Source organism: Squalius cephalus, assembly GCF_949319135.1.
Source record: "Squalius cephalus genome assembly, chromosome: 10".
Lineage (NCBI taxonomy): Eukaryota > Metazoa > Chordata > Actinopteri > Cypriniformes > Leuciscidae > Squalius > Squalius cephalus.
Window position 1 is genome coordinate 39064392 of NC_137131.1, and position 17155 is coordinate 39081546.

General features: G+C 36.7%; 2 protein-coding genes and 1 long non-coding RNA gene across 6 annotated transcripts in view; all 3 read right to left on the minus strand.

Moving 5' to 3' along the window:
* The window catches only part of LOC307166029 (ras and Rab interactor 2-like), a 41306-nt gene extending 31167 nt beyond the window's left edge, over positions 1–10139 (minus strand). The window contains exons 1-8 of one of the 4 annotated variants that reach the window (XM_079884143.1): positions 9806–10139; positions 8408–8540; positions 7719–7799; positions 4001–4113; positions 3511–3685; positions 2570–2681; positions 1737–1809; positions 931–1022 (exon numbers count right to left, since the gene is read on the minus strand). In XM_079884143.1, coding sequence (XP_079740269.1) covers positions 931–1022; positions 1737–1809; positions 2570–2681; positions 3511–3685; positions 4001–4113; positions 7719–7778 — 625 coding nt within the window. In that variant the 5' untranslated portion in view covers positions 7779–7799; positions 8408–8540; positions 9806–10139. Of the gene's footprint in view, positions 1–930; positions 1023–1736; positions 1810–2560; positions 2682–3510; positions 3686–4000; positions 4114–7718; positions 7800–8335; positions 8541–9805 lie in introns of those variants that run through there. The other 3 variants (XM_079884141.1, XM_079884144.1, XM_079884142.1) reach the window with 3 other exon arrangements.
* A 474-nt stretch (positions 10140–10613) lies between these two features.
* dtd1 (D-aminoacyl-tRNA deacylase 1) lies at positions 10614–15372 on the minus strand. The gene is made up of 6 exons (XM_079884145.1): positions 15268–15372; positions 14889–14979; positions 13282–13517; positions 11380–11477; positions 11069–11225; positions 10614–10882 (listed from the first exon to the last, which is right to left on the minus strand). Exons 1-5 carry the CDS (start codon positions 15308–15310, stop codon positions 11070–11072), a joined length of 624 nt encoding a protein of 207 aa, XP_079740271.1. The 5' UTR covers positions 15311–15372; the 3' UTR covers positions 10614–10882; position 11069.
* Positions 15373–16143: 771 nt separating this feature from the next.
* Positions 16144–17091, minus strand: LOC307165740. The gene is made up of 2 exons (XR_013822539.1): positions 16897–17091; positions 16144–16652 (listed from the first exon to the last, which is right to left on the minus strand). It is a non-coding gene; the product is annotated as an uncharacterized lncRNA (long non-coding RNA).
* Between the last annotated feature and the right edge of the window lie 64 nt (positions 17092–17155).

The window sequence follows — 17155 nt, forward strand, 5'->3', positions numbered from 1 at the left end:
CACACACACACACACACACACACACACACACACACACACACACACACACACACACACACACACACACACACACACACACACACACACACACACACACACACACACACACACACACACACACACACACACACACACACACACTTTCCCTCAGTAACCTCTATGCTTTGATTAGCTCACATGGTCTCACCCACTATCTGGAATGCCAGCTACCTAATAATAACATGGAACTGAATAGTAGGCCAGCATGTTCGCAGCTGTGGTGGAATGAGAAATCCACACACACAGTTACAAATGAGACAATCATGCCAGTGGTGCTGTCTTCTCTACGAACATTGCAGTGTTTCTTTATTATCTCTATTTGACACTGGTCTGAACCTTTTAAGAACATACAAAAATATTACATTTCTAATTATTACTTGGACATGCAACATTGTCGAGTGTATTAAAAAACACACTTTGCTTTCCAGGTCTGTCATGCTATGTATTTGTTAATGAACGGAGAACCAGTGGCAGTCCTGACTCACTTAGTGCCCTAGGGAGAGACACGAGCAGAAAAAAAAGTAAGCTGAGTTAGTATAGTGCTACTGTTTTTATTTAGTGTGCAAGGGTGACCGGGGTCTAATTTAAAACTAAATGAAGCAAAATTGCAGCTGAACTTGACAGCCTATAATAATCATGTGTTTAATGGTAGTAAAAGGGTAGCTTTGAATCCAAAGGTGCATGACCCTGAATTTGACTTTAGACATTTGGACAATTTGACAGAATGGACTTTGGACATTTTCCCCTCTCACCTATTTTGAGAAACACAATTATGTATATATATATATATATATATATATATATATATATATATATATATATATATATATATATATACAGTATATGATATTGATCGTAATTTTAAGAGGGTCAGACTAGGTAGGTCAGTACCTGCCCCTTGCTGGGCCACCTCATGCAGTTCTGACAGGGTATCAGCTGAGTGTATTTCCTCAGGAAGCTTCAGGGTAGATGGCAGAATGTCTCTAATATGAAACAAAGAGAGCCAGACAGACAAATAGTGCATGAAATAGTGTAAAGAATGAAGAGTGGGAGAAAATACACACAACATAATTCACTCTTTTCCTACATTAATGGTGACAGGTCAAATTATTAATCTAAATTACATTCAGCTAATTTAATAATTCTACTCTTAAATGGCGGAAAAAATTGCTATTGATCAGAGAGAAGGCAGACTTTCAGTTTCTATGAGCGGCTTGAGAAAACAAACATAACGTGGAGAAGTGTTGCAATCTTCTGATTTATGGATGATTTGAAATAAATAATTTGTACTTAGAGACCTATTTTACTATATCCTGTTGTTAATAAGGTGATGTATATAATTGTGTTTTATGAGCAGTGGGTTTATTACTGCACAGTCATTCATTGTTTCTTTACTCATACTCATCTGTTTTGCTCTTATCATGCTCTAACATTGCAATCATGGTAAAGACAGCAATGAACATTTCATCCATTCCAAATGTACGAAATCAAATTGTTCATAGTGGATTGTTTTTATATGTTACGAAGAAAATGTGAGTGGTCGAGTTACATGGCAAAGTATAATGCTTTGGGTTAGGGATTTGTTTAAATGTATGTATTAGCATTCAGTATGTATTAGCATTTGCAATTGTGATGCCTGTCTTAGCAGTCTAATACTTGTCCATTTGAACAATTGACAGTAATTGAAAAAATGTTACCTGCTAATACAATAAAAGGCCACAAGATGAAAGAGGTCAGCAAAACTAATTCCTGAGCCCTCCAGAGAAAATGCTAGGAAAAAAGAACAATACACAACAATTATATGTAATCTTCAAGCATTTCCACCATTTCATCCATCAACACAACACTGTAGTGTCCCTCTGGATTCTTCATTTGTTGGGAATTTACAGAAATTTTGATGGAAATTTCTGAACTGACTCTGAACTTGGCAGGTAAATTGTTCATAAGCCTCCAGCGCCTTTCAGACCACATTATTTTCCAAGGCACAGAGGATATTCACAGTGAGATTGTGCCCAGTGGGCCAAAAACACTAGGGTGTGTCTGATATCTCAAATGCAGAATGTCTTGGAACCGCACTGCTGTAAATGCCTGAAATACTGCCAGGCTACTACTGTGACGTTTAGCATCAAATATGGTGCCTCTGTTTCAAAGCAAGCCAGTTGCAAACAGCCGCTCAGGTTATTACAACTGATTAACTACCTGTAAAACAAGAGGGAAATATGTCCTTTTCTTTCACAAAACAGAGATTTATTAAGTGATATATAAAATGTGTGTGCGGTCAATGGTGAGCAATCTTTGACCTCTCGTCTGTGTGCACGTGAAAGCAACAGCCCCCACAATATCAACAAACCATAAAAAAGATAGATACCCAATAAAAGACCATAAAATGAAAGAAGAAATCTCTACAAATCTTTCACAGCCAAACATACTGAACCGAAGGTGACACAGTACTCAGAAGTAAACATAAACAGATGTGAGCAGGGTGTCAACAAAAGTTAAAGCTTAGTATGATATAAGAGACCTGACATACTGTACTGGCTCTCCTTTACAGGGATGTGAATCACAGAGGACTCTGAGGTACCATCCATGTGGAATGACAAGACCTTCTTTTGCAGGACAGATGACCTCCAGACCAAAAACACCTGGAGAGGAAGAAATTAGGGCTGGGCGATATATCGCATGACATTGTTAGGCGCATCTCGTCAGTAAAGCCGGTTCCTTGATTAGTAGTAAATCGCCATCACCTGCTTTCAGATGGAGCGGCATTCGCTACAAAGAGCCGTAGTTAACTGACAAGCTGAGCCATATCGCATTAATTATCGCAGGCGATACGTCCGCGATATTAATGCGATATGGCTCAGCTTGTCAGTTAACTACGGCTCTTTGTAGTGAATGCCGCTCCATCTGAAAGCAGGTGATGGCGATTTAATTTTATATCATACCTTTAAGTCATCCTGAGGCCCCCTATTGGGCCCCGGCCCCTTGATTAAGAACCACTTTACAAGTTATTTGCTCTTTCATTAGTCTCTAATGAGTCTTAAAATGTATTCATCAAAAGTTTCTAGTTCATATTTTAACAGTTATTAAATAATGGAAAATCTGTAATCATTTATTCATCCTCATGTAATTGAGTTTGAATGAGATGAGAAATATTGTGCAGGGCAAAATGTTTAGTACATAATCATCTTTCCAAAACACAAAGCTGTAATTATGGCTTCAGATTTAGAAAAGATGCATGAAACGTTTTACAATACTTTTGTCATTTCTGGAGCTGTATAAATAGTCTATTTAAAAAAAAAAAAAGAGAAGGAAACCTGCAACGTTTTGTATTTCACAATAGTCAAATGTGTCTGAAACAGCCATGTGGCAATTAAATGTTGGCAGAATTAGAAATTCTGTGAACTATTTCTTCAAAAAAAAAAAAAAAATCTGTCTGGTGTCTTTGCGTTTTCCCTCTCTAACATGTTTTACCCCAGCTTGTTGCTGCTGTAGGATGCCAGTGGCCTCTTGCTGGTCGATGGAAAGCAGAAGCCAGATGGGGTGTGTGTGTATCAGTTTGTCCAACACACTCACACTTGTGCTTGTACCATGATCCCCATCAAACGCAGGATACTGTAGACACACAGCGCTCATCTCTCCCTCTATCCTACAGAGAACAAAACAGGGGATGGGTGTAGTGGGTTGTCTTTGTTTTGATAGAGATCTCTTTTTATGTCCTTTAATGGAAGAAAAGACTGACTATAGACTGGCGCCCTCTAATGGACAATGTAAAACATATAGAGGTTCTTTGGAAATGCAATGACATTTTACAGTACATAAAATGAATAGATGTAAAAGCAATGCATCTATTAAGAGTGCAGGTAATACAGGCACTGTTGCATTTAAATGTACTCCTATTTAGCTTATTATACAATGATGTTCTTAATGCAAAGGTCATCATGTGTACAGCATGTGTACTCACTCTACGAACATAGAAGTGTCTGGATCTCTGACTGGATCTCTGTCTTTTTCCTGCGTAGCATGAACCATTTGCTGCTCCAACGTACTCAGTGACAATGCAAACGCATCGACAAGCTGCACATGGATAAAAAAATAAAAGCAAAATCTTAGTTGTCCAAGCACCTAAACATTTTGGTGAATCTGCAGTGCCTTTTTAAAATCCACATTGGCAATATTGCTAAGCAATAATCTATGAAAGAGAGAAACTGACAGGAAAACTGAAGAGAACAGTGAAGAAAACAAAACAAAACAGAAAGCTGGAAAATACTGTAAAAAAACAAGCTGAAAGAGGCTTATTTGTGACCAAAACAAGAGAAACAGCTTCAGACTCATCGGACATCCATCCACGAGCAGGAAGAAAGTTAGTCAGTTTCCTGTGTTCTTAATCTACTCTCCCGAACAGGAAATGGGATTTACCATGGCAACACAACCCAACCATCACAACCCAGTGTTGTAATGAACCATTAAGAAGTCCTGCATTTTTGCTTATGTGATCATGTAGATATGTAAATAAACTACAAACTAAACTAAAAACATGATTAGCCAAAAGTTTTTTTTAAACTCTCTTTCTTTTCTATGAGTTCTACGACAACCAAACGACAAGACAAATAGTTGAAAAGGGTAAAAAGTGGTAAATTATCGGCAGGTTTAGTGGTTTCTGAGGTATTCTGAGTGGTTTATAATATGTTACTTTGTGGTATGTTTGCTGCTAGGTTGCGGGTAGTTGTTAAACTGGTCTCTGGGCCCTCCTGCAATGCAAGTCCATGGGATTCTTGGATGCATTTGATTGTCCAGTAAATAGACCTTTTTGAAGTATAATAGCACATCTCGCCTAAACAAGGTGCATGATTTGGTAACATGCATGTTCATTGAACAAATGGAGCAGGACTAGTTTGATATGGTTCCCAAACTCTTTCTATATTATATACATTTGAATTTTCTGCATAGTTAAAACAACCATGTAGTTTATAGATAAACTATATAAAAAGCCATGCCTGGCAGGCTGTTAGTGGCATTCTAACCAAAACTACTTTCAAAGTAAAGTAATGTTACCAATATGCCACTATAGTGACTGTGCCAACTTCCTGGGCTTTTAATGTTGACCTGCAATTTTGGATTAAATTGCGGGTCATTAAATGCAGATAAAAATAAAGTCAAAAGACAACAACTCTTTCAGATTTATGTTATAATTCCTAGTGCTGATTAATTCATGGAGTGAACGTCATTAAATAAAATATATACAAGGTAAGATAAGCTTGAGGTGAGTGAGATGGAGGATGAGGACGGAACAGAGAGAGCAAGTGTTTAGACTGAATGATAAGATTAAAAAAAGCCATGGGAGAAGAAGCAATGAAGGACTTATTAAGGAGAGAGAGAGAAAGATAGATGTACAGACACATCTATTATGGGATGCTTGAATGATTCTGTCTGGGCAGGAAGCCCTGCTGCAGCCCTACACACACACACACACACACACACACACACACACACACACACACACACACACACACACACACACACACACACTGTCTATTGATTTTTACAAGGAACACCAGACAGCCAGTGAATGTACGCAGTGGAACAGAAAATGTTCTTATGGAGAATGGGGATATAATCCAAAAACAGTTCCTGCATGAGCGCATTGGATAATGAGAGTCTGTAGCACCATCTGCGTGTCCTGCTCTTATTAAACTGTTACAGAAATGTTTTAAGCCACAAAGGAAAAACTGTGTTATACAGAAGCCCTGAACTACAATGTACAAAAATAATAAAAAAATCAGTAAAAAAAAAGAAAAAAAAGAAAATCTAGCATTTCGAGATTAAAGTCGAAACATTACGAGATTAAAGTCGAAACATTAAAAGAATAAAGTCGTAATATTTTGAGAATAAAGTCAAAGTTACGAGAAGTCTTCCGTAGAAGTTTTTGTGTGTGTATGTTTAGCGTAGATTTATAAATTCAGAAACATGAATTAGGAGATAAAAATGATTTTAGTGCATCAATGGAAAACATTTACTGTAGATCTAAAGGATCTTACATCATGATTTACTGCGGCCTTCTATTCAAGAGTGTGTAGTAATGAAGTAATAAGGCCAGGATCACTGTGACTATTACATCTGTAAGTCGTTTTTGCTATGAGTGTAAACCTAAAGTTTATGCCTCAAATCATGCAGTTTGTTAAGGAGAAGTGTGTGTGACTAATTTTCTATGATTAGATTTTACGATTTTTACCAGTCAGACAGTAAAGCATGTACGCATGTCACGAGCACAACGCATGATGTAGTCAGCCGGATCCAGGCCATATCCAGACCAGATGGAGGACCTGCACCTAGACACGACCACAACGCATCCCTGTAGTGTCAGCAGAGATTGTGTCAACTAGACTCAAATAGTGTCAAAAACAACAAACCCGTCTCCATACCGGCGTGACTCCGAACTTCAACCAGATGGAACTGGATAACATTCTGATTGTTCCAAACCAATCTGACGTCTGACCTATAATGCTGCCTGAATCATAATCATACACTGTTCGTTCATTGGCCAGAGGAGAACTGGCCCCCCCGACTGAGCCTGGGTTCTCCCAAGGTTTTTTTTTTTTCTTCATTCCTTCATGCCACCTGATGGAGTTTTGGTTCCTTGCCACTGTCCCCTTTGTCGACTTTTCACCTTTGTTGCCATTTGCTTGGCTTGCTTAGTTGGGGACATTAAATTTAACATTTAATTTAATATTCAACAATAACACTGATCTGCCTGCATTGACACTATTATACAAGAATTGAACTGAGCTGGACGATGACATCATGGTTTACTCCAGTGCGGCTATATATATATATATATATATATATATATATATATATATATATATATATATATATATATGAAGAGTTCAGATGCAAAAGCCTCTAAGTGCCATCTGAAATTTTCTTCTAGAATGATCATTTTTATCAAACTCGTATATTTAAGTTCAGTAATTTCACTTAAATGGCAATGAAAATTACCTATCAATTGTCATTTAAGTGAAATTACTTAACTTAAATATACAAGCTTGATAAAAACATTCTAGAAGAAATTTTCAGATGGCACTTAGAGGCTTTTGCATCTGAACTCTAAATTAACTAAATTAATAACTTTGTTAAAACAAAAATGAAACATCACTGAACTTACTTAAGCTGGACTGTGAAGCTATTTTCTTCTGGAAACAAACTTTTTTTGCATTATTTATGCTTTGAAACAATCTGTATTGTAAAAAGCGCTATATAAATAAATGTGACTTGAATTAAATCAGGTTTAAAAAAAAAAATCCAAAACACTTAAGTTGAGAAAGGGAATCAATCAAATGATATTTATGGTCCAGAATATCATAAGAGACCTGTGAGTGAGTACTTTTTATTTGGGCCAGTAAAAAACACCTAGGCTGTATCCGAAACTTAAAAATGCTGCATTCGGAGGAAGGCATCAAAGCACGTCCGAATCCAATGTTAGCTTCAATTCCTGTCTCCTGAAATACCTTCATCTGATCAATTGTTGAAGGCAGCATAGATGTAGAAACACTCAAACAACATTTTCTTTAAAAACATGCAAAAAAAAAAACAAGTCTCAAATGCTGTCCTTATTAGTCAGACTCCAGTTAAGTGCAGGTCTACATATGAACACACATTATAAAACACAGAATGGTCATTACCTGAAGAAAGCTTCCACTTCTGTCTATCCGACTGAGTTGTAAAGATGAGTCCATCGCCATGTTGCTCTTGTTGATTTAGTCCTGCAAGTCAAAGAAGGCATTAGGATCACTAAATAATGCGATATCTCCGACTTAACTGACTCTGATATTCAGAATGACAGATGCAAACATTTGTACTGTATATGCCACGCTCTTGTCTCCCTTTTCATTCAGTCATACTCTGTAGGGGTTTTATTATTATAATGGATGAAAGATTTTGTCTGTGAGCCTGTATTTAGAGTCTAGAAGCTGTAATCATTTTCTCAAAGATTTAGTTACACACTGATGGCCCTGTCTGCCTGGCATTGCTTGAATATATTAAACATATTTTCTAAAGCAATATTTGTTTAATTAGTTCACAGCACTGAGAAGTCCACAAAAAGTCACATATACACACAAACAGGTGCAAACACAAGATCTTAAGCAGATCATTCCCTCAAAGCTGTTTAAAACACAATTTGCAGAAGTTATTCATGAGAACATACAGTGAGGTCAGTGGTCACAGCATACAGTGTGTGGCTAGTACAGACCCTGGATCTAACATGACAGTTTAATGAAATGAATGAGATTATACTCACTCCAGTTCACCTGCAGATTTTCTGAACAGCTAATCGCAGGTCAGGGAAGTTATCGTGATTATGAAAGCATACCTCTCGCTTTCTGAACTGCAGCATCAATGGAACATTGTTGGGTTCTCCACACTGTTGATTCTGTCTTTAGGGACTTCCAAAGACTGGAAATAGTCTGAAGTGAAACTAGTGTGCATGTGAGTGTGAAACACAGCTGCAAACAGACAAAGACACATGTAGAGACATTGAGAGCGAAAGAGCAATAGAGGTTTTTAAAGAGTGCATAAAGTTGTGGTTTGTCATATACACAAGTCAACAGTCTCTCGACCAACTTTATGAAATCTAAAAAGCACTGAAAGAGTTCCCTTGTGTGCTGGACACCACACATTTCGTGAAAAAGGAAGCATACATGTTAATTTATAATATAATATAAAATTATAAATAACTATAGTATATATCCCTAAAAGTCTTGACACTGAAAAAAAAATGTTTTAGTTTTTTTTTTTTTTTTTTTTTACACATATTCCATTTCACACACCAACGACAATCCAATAAGAGGAATCTAAATCAATCTAGTTCCTATATCTATTGTAAGAACATAATTCTTAGTAACCCGAAACCACAGGAAAAACACGCATACATACACAGAAACATTTCTCAATAGACAACAAGGTCTAAGGCTAAAAGTCTGTTTCTGCACAGGAGGGTGAATGCTCCACAGCTCTCTAACCTCATCCACCCTCTTTCTTTGTGCACAAACACATACATCTTCCAGTTTGTTCCTGTCACTACAGTATATGGACGCAATTTCATGTGATATACTGCATAAAACATCCTGACAGATGGACCACATCATTACACCAGTCCTCAATGCATGCTGTTGCCGTCAGGGGCTGGAGATACCACAAACTAACTAGAACCAGGATTACACTTAGTTTAACTGTTTTGTAGACTAGTAAATATTAAAAAATGCTCCTTTATATATATATTCCTTTGCTCCTTTATATATCACACACACACACACACACACACACACACACACACACACACACACACACACACACACAAATACAAAATACTTTTAAGAAGTGGACAAAGTGGATACATTAATGTTTTTAGATTTGTGGAGTAAAAATTATTGTTTCTATTTTTTTAAGTAAAAATATAAAACAAGACCCTCAGGCTCAATAAATGTACAGTTAAATGTACAAACGTTAAATTTATTAACTAAACTAGCAAATTCATTTATCAATTTCCCTACAACACATTGGCTGTTCACAACAGTTTAGAAAAAGAAAGAAATGAAATTAAAGTGTTGAAATAGAGAACTCGTGTGTGAATAAAACAGTTAAGTTACGCAGCATAGCGTTTTAAACAGGGAAAACAAACAAGCCCAAGGCAAACTGAAATAATGCTGTTAACGCATTTAACAACTAATTACGCAATACTATGAAATATGAAAAATGATATCACACAGACCTACTATGAGTGCTCCTCAGCAGACATTGGCTGTATGCTTCTAATAATGACAGTCCAGTGATTCTGCTACTATCCGACAGTTTTGACACGCGCGTCACATCCAATACTACATCACATCATCACAGCGCTGAGGTCACATGATCACATGACTGACGCTGCACGTCATTGGTGGTAAAGGCGTGTAAATAATTTGAAAGTATTGCTAAATATGGTAGATACATATGGGGGGAAACTGAAAATAATAAAAGCTGTTAAACTTAATGCAACTTCTTTGATTGCTAAATACGCTGACACTAACTTACTACTATGAGGAAAAATGTAGTCTTGAGCCCTGACTAATGTTCTTAAATTTTGCTCGACAACTTTTATAATCATAAGAAAACATGTACACTTAAAATAAATATAATTTAAAAGAAAATTACATTAAAGTATTATCCTTAGCTTGTTTTTATAATTATAAAATAAAATGTATTCATTATAAATGAATCAAAACTGTACAGATACACATCTGTTTTTCACGTTCAGGAATAATCCCTACTTAAAGTCCCATGCAATAAAGCAGATTACCTCACAAAAGCGCTTTTGTGCTTTGTTAGCTGGTCACTCTTTATTAGATTCTAAACTCTTAAATTAGCTGTTCAGTTTCCTACCAGCTCTGTAGCGTCACCTGCAAAGCATTTTGAAGTAATGGAAAATATATTCATGAATAATGATTTAATGATTTATAAAAAGAACAACGCAACTTTCCCAGTAATGCAATTAGCAAAAAAACAACAGTCATTTTTCCTTTCCATTTTTATTAAAACATATCACAGATATGTATATTTTCAAATAAATTAGATGGTCTAGTAAATATTCAGGTATGTTCAAAGCTGTACTAAAATACTACTGATATGAGCCGGAGTCTTTTTTCTACTAGTAACTGTGCAGCTGCCACTTGTTCTTGAGTTTATATACAATCCAAGTTTCAGAAGAAAAAGCAACTGGGCACAATTTGAGAGAACAGCAATGAGCCGGAGAGTCAGCGGCATGAGAGATGTCCCTGAAGACAGCAGGATTCCCCTGGGAAATCTGGATCTGCAAGCGGCAAACAACAAAGAAATACAATGAACAGACTGCGCTATTTGGTGTCAATCTCCACCGAGCTTGATTCATTTCAACAAAAATAGAAAGAATTAACTCATTGACAACTCATTTACTGAATTATAGGAAATAAGAGATAGATAAATAGATAGATAGATATTTCAGTTTACGGTGAGGTACTCTACGGCTCCCGCTCAGAGGACACGTCTCCGTCGGCTCCGCTGCTGGCGCTGGGATCAGCTTTAGAGCGCAGCGCTGCCTTCTCTCTGCTGGATTCAGAAGGGCCTTTTGAACGGCTTTTTTCTTTTCGCTGCTGTTGCTTCTCTTGTTTGTACAGCTGAGGCATGAAAAAGGGAAGAGAGGTAAACTGTTTTATGGGTTCATACAGTCCCAAAATAAGTCATGCAGCTCTAAGAACTGATAAAGAATTTACAGTTTATCAAGAAGATAATATTAAGGCATCCATTGCAGCACAAATCAGAGCTAGATACCTGTTTAGGGTCTGTAGGGCCAGTAGGAGAGTCCAGCTGAATGGTCACGGGTCCATCATTCTGAATAAGTACCTGCATTTTAGCACCAAACTGCCCATCTACAAGACAAAGCTGCTTGGTTTCCAACCTTTTTACTAACAGAAACTGGGAGTGTTGATTAACAGAAATCAATTTTGGGATTCCAAAAATTTCAAAAACTATATATATATATATATATATATATATATATATATATATATATATATATATATATATATATATATATATATATATATATATACACTCACCTAAAGGATTATTAGGAACACCTGTTCAATTTCTTATTAATGCAATTATCTAATCAACCAATCACATGGCAGTTGCTTCAATGCATTTAGGGGTGTTGTCCTGGTCAAGACAATCTCCTGAACTCCAAAATGAATGTCAGAATGGGAAAGAAAGGTGATTTAAGCAATTTTGAGCGTGGCATGGTTGTTGGTGCCAGACGGGCCGGTCTGAGTATTTCACAATCTGCTCAGTTACTGGGATTTTCACGCACAACCATTTCTAGGGTTTACAAAGAATGGTGTGAAAAGGGAAAAACATCCAGTATGCGGCAGTCCTGTGGGCGAAAATGCCTTGTTGATGCTAGAGGTCAGAGGAGAATGGGCCGACTAATTCAAGCTGATAGAAGAGCAACTTTGACTGAAATAACCACTCGTTACAACTGAGGTATGCAGCAAAGCATTTGTGAAGCCACAACACGCACAACCTTGAGGCGGATGGGCTACAACAGCAGAAGACCTGAGCATTGTTTCTGACCATGTCCATCCCTTTATGACCACCATGTACCCATCCTCTGATGGCTACTTCCAGCAGGATAATGCACCATGTCACAAAGCTCGAATCATTTCAAATTGGTTTCTTGAACATGACAATGAGTTCACTGTACTAAAATGGCCCCCACAGTCACCAGATCTCAACCCAATAGAGCATCTTTGGGATGTGGTGGAACGGGAGCTTCGTGCCCTGGATGTGCATCCCACAAATCTCCATCAACTGCAAGATGCTATCCTATCAATATGGGCCAACATTTCTAAAGAATGCTTTCAGCACCTTGTTGAATCAATGCCACGTAGAATTAAGGCAGTTCTGAAGGCGAAAGGGGGTCAAACACAGTATTAGTATGGTGTTCCTAATAATCCTTTAGGTGAGTGTATATATATATATATATATATATATATATATATATATAAACACTACTTATTGACAATACAGTTATTACACTAGTTATTGAGGAGGGTAAGTGGTGTATTGAACATTTGGAATGTTTTTACTTTTTAGCATTTCAATTAAGTTAGATTGTTTTAATAGATTAAAATGTATTAGGGTTATTATTGTTAACTAACACTAAAATTAATATGAAAAAAAAATCGTTTCTCTTAACTGACAAAGTTCATAAAAAAAAAAAACCTAAATAGCAATATTACAAAAAAGACAAAAAGTAGACAAAAATGACAAAAATAGCAAAAGCACAACAAAATGATAATACATTTAATACAATTATTAAATAAATTATTTATTTATTTATCTATTAATTTATTATTATAGTAATTCAAGTAATAAATAACCACTACTCTAGAGGTCCTTTTACTATATAGTAATTTTGAGTTAGTTTGATTAATTATTTAGTGACTAAAAGTATTAAAGGAATAGTTCATTTTTCATAATTTACTCACCCCAAAACAGCTGAAATATTCTTCAAAATATCTTCAGTAGAAAAGGGTCAAAAAGGATTGGAATGACATGAGAGTAAAAATGACATTTCTGTGTGAACTATCCCTTTAATGCAGCAAAAACCTTAAACAAGCTAATCTTAATCAGAAGAATGAAATCTTCAGGGTTTCGCTGGTCTAGCCTCACCTTTGATGAGTTCTGGTTTATACGTTTCCCTCATCTGCTCCAGCATGCGGTTGTAGAAGGGCTGAGCCAGGTCAGCTGGCATGGCGGAGTGGAAGTCAGGCTTATTTGCCTTGAGGATACACTGCAGAGTGAACTGACTCACACACAACACCTCCAGCCCTCCGTCCATCACGCTGCGGCTCCAGGCACGGCCGTTCTCATCCTCAAACAGACGCAAGTTAAGAATCTTACGCACCCTGATGAACAACATCATACTGATCAGACGTACATATTTGACATTCCCTGGTCACTGTAGGCTAAAATGGCAAAGAGCAGCATGAACATTCCTTGAAACATCTTTAAGGAAATACATTTGAAAAACAGGGTGAAATATTGACTACAGAAAATTCATTTTTGACTCACCTGTTCCTTTAAGGCCACTACATTTACACATTTCTATGTTTGTCCCTCAGGAGGAGAGTAAAGAAGTGCATTTACTCGAGCATTATTTTGGGGTTTGTACTTTACTACTCAGTACAGACACAAATTGTACTCAACTAATCAGCAGCAAATCAGCATATTAGAATGATTTCTGAAGGATCATGTAACACTGAATGATGCTGAAAATTAAGCTTTACCATCACAGGAATAAATTACATTTTAAAACATGAAAATAGAACATTTATTTGAAATTGCAAATATACTGTACTGTTTTTGATCAAATACATGCAGCCTTGGTGAGCATAAGAGACTAAGATGTTCAAAAAAAAACCCAAAAAAGTAAAAAAAAAATCTAACTCACTCCAAATGTATATGTAAACAATAGAGTTAACTATGTTTTTAACTTTAATTCTTTTTGTTTGATTTAGGCTTTCAAAGTACTTTTTTTTTTCAGGTTATCATGACTTAAAGGGACAGTTCACCCAAAAATTAAAATTCTGTCATCATTACTCACCCTAATGTCGTTCCAAACCCGTAAGACTTTCGTTCATCTTCAGAACACAAATGAAGATCTTTTTAATGAAATCTGAGAGATTTCTGTCCCTCCATTGACAGCTAAGCAACTACCACTCTGACGCTTCAAAAAGTTCATATAGAGATCGTAAAACGAATCCATATGAACTGAGTGGTTTAGTCCAAACATAGGGTGAGTAATGATGACAGAGTTTTCATTTTAGGGTGAACTATCCCTTAAATCATTCCTATTTTTGTCAATTTTACTGAGCTTACATGTCTTGTCAATCAAATTACACACCCCGCTGAACTTTTGGTTTATGGTCATTTGTCCTAGTGACGTTGTATTAGCAACAACCACCATGTTTGCCCTGAAGCTTTTACAGTGTATTGATGGATGCTGTGCTGAACTCAACACAGGTGTCAATCAAAAACAAACAACAATAGTCGAAAATCTATAAAATCAGTTGTGAAACAATTTCAGGTAACACGTGTCAGGACAAAAGTGGCAGTGTAACATCTTTGGGATACAGCACAAAAATCAAATGACACTTTTCCAAGATACACCACTTACTAAATCAATCCTGCAGCCCAATCTGATCTCAATCTCAATTTAAACATAAGTATGTATTATCTTAGAGATGAACTCATTTTGAGCAGACATCAGTACTTACATGTAGTCAACATCTCTCTGTGTGTCCTCCACTGAGATGCCAAGTAAGACACACAGTCCTCTGCCTATGGAGCTGATCTGCTCCTCCCCAACTGTGTCATAAAGTGCATGGATGGCGTCATCGTACAGTAAAGTCAAAGCAACACGAGCTGTGTTATATTTAGTGCTAATCTGAACAGTTTTATCTAATGCGTAGATTTCAATGCCTGTGTATAGTTGTTATTAAGTTATTAATGTGAAGTGGGGCACATTACTGGCAGCATTGTGTTGTACATACTACGCCGCATTCAGTTTCATTTAAATTTATTCACCGAAAATATTACAAGGAGCGCCCAGCTGACAACGGCATTCCCTACGAAATTAGGAACTTTGTGCCGTACCTGTTACGCTTGCCTTCGTTACTCTTTGAATGGTCGCCTTCATTGTTTTGATTTCCAATCATGTGTAACACTCGAACACTTTGATCTTCCGGTTTCTACGAAGCCCCGCCCATGTGTTCGGCCGCGCGCATTGACGCGTCTGCCACCTTGTGGAATTATTTCAGATATTTAGGCGTTTGACAAGCGTTTAGCATTAATTCCATTTAAAAATCCTAACATATAAAAACATTAAGGCCTAGTTTCACATACAGGGCTTAGATTAAGTCAGGAGTTGGCCATAATTGAATTAGGTAGCTTTTAGAAATGTGCCTTACAAAAAACAAACGACTGGTGTGCATCTTGAGACAAAACAATGGCATATTTTAACATATATATTATATATATTGCCAAAAGTTTTGAGACGTCTGCCTTTACATGCACATGAACTGTGGCCATTAAGTGATTGGAACATCTGAATTCAATGATTTGGAGGGGTGTCCCAATACTTAGTGTATAATATAGCATATGTATGTCAGTGTAAGTTGCGTTCAGTTCAGACTGCTCAAACATGCATTTTAAAAGATATTTTGAAAAATGTTGGTAATCAAATGGTTGACGGTAGCCATTGATTTAAATAATAGGGGGAAAAAAAATAGTTTGGAAGTCAATGACTATTTAAGTCGACTTGAACTATCTTTTTAAGTCTCATCTGGGAAACTGGGCATGCATCAAGGTTAAACCCAAAACACGACCCACCCATAAGCCTGTTTTGGCTCTCTGTTAGTAAGTTATTACATTACATTATTACATCTGTTACCAATGACCATCATGCAAAAACAAAAAATCCAGTAATATGAAGTGAACATTGAAAAATACATTTCAATAAACACACCAACAAATGTTTAGAAAGAAGTTTATCATTCATAATACAGTTTCTGGAAAGTTTTTTTCCCCCAACAATATTTCCAGCTCTTTTTAAAATAAAAGCTTGGGATTTTAGGTGCCAGTTAACTTAACAGATGCCATGAACACAGTATTCATTCCTGTAGAGGTGTTGGTTGATCCAAAAGATGATCTTTAAGATGCAAGGCGTATATTCTGGTTGCACGGGAGTTTGATTCTCTTCATTTAAGCTGCAGGTGAGTTGAATTGTCCCAAATGCATTCATATATATATATTTTTATATTATTTTAAAACATGACAGTTAATCTTTTCGCTGGGAAAAACACTGTCAGTTTATTTCTCTTCTTCATGTTTTTCACTTTCATTTGTAGATCTGAAGAGGTTTAAAAACCTTGTGGAAAATGGCACAAAATTCTCCCTGTGGACAACGGTGGATTTCATGTGTGTCGTTTCATATTTCTTCACATTAGGTCTGTTGTCTTCCTCTTCGACGGGCATTTCAACTAAAAAAACAAAACAACAACAACATGATATTAATGAATATGTGCAATACAGTTTTAGAATTGACGCAACGTTGTCATTTCCTTAGTATAATAATGCCCCAGTCATTATTAAGCTGCTCTATGACAAATAAAAAAAACTGAGGTCAACATTTACATACGACATTACTGAAAGATAAGTCAAAATGTCTGAAGATGAATTGATAGCAGCTGATCAGTAACGCTCCAGTGTCCTGTTATAATTCACCTGGAAGACCCTTTCCGTACGTGTATTGGTAAAATCCGTAACCAAACAGGGTCCAAATGCCAATAGCATAGACCAGCGACGCACGCTTGTTCCATAATACAGGATCCATCAGTAATATAATGTCAAAATATGAATTCAGGCTACTGGCAACATTCACAAGGACGCTGCCATATTAAAACATGATGTCACTTCCGTAGAGAATGAGCGACCAATCAGAACGAGTGCCTTAAAATATGCGGGGTTAAATGGTTCCAATTTA

What these genes read in the sequence shown, in the direction of transcription:
- dtd1 (XM_079884145.1), bottom strand. Translation starts at nt 15,310, where the DNA reads ATGAAGGCGACCATTCAAAGAGTAACGAAGGCAAGCGTAACAG. An exon ending in CAGAGAGATGTTGACTACAT is followed by an intron (nt 13,518 to 14,888) that starts GTAAGTACTGAT and finishes GTTGTTCATCAG; the next exon opens with GGTGCGTAAGATTCTTAACT. An exon ending in GCCCTACAGACCCTAAACAG is followed by an intron (nt 11,226 to 11,379) that starts GTATCTAGCTCT and finishes TTCATGCCTCAG; the next exon opens with CTGTACAAACAAGAGAAGCA.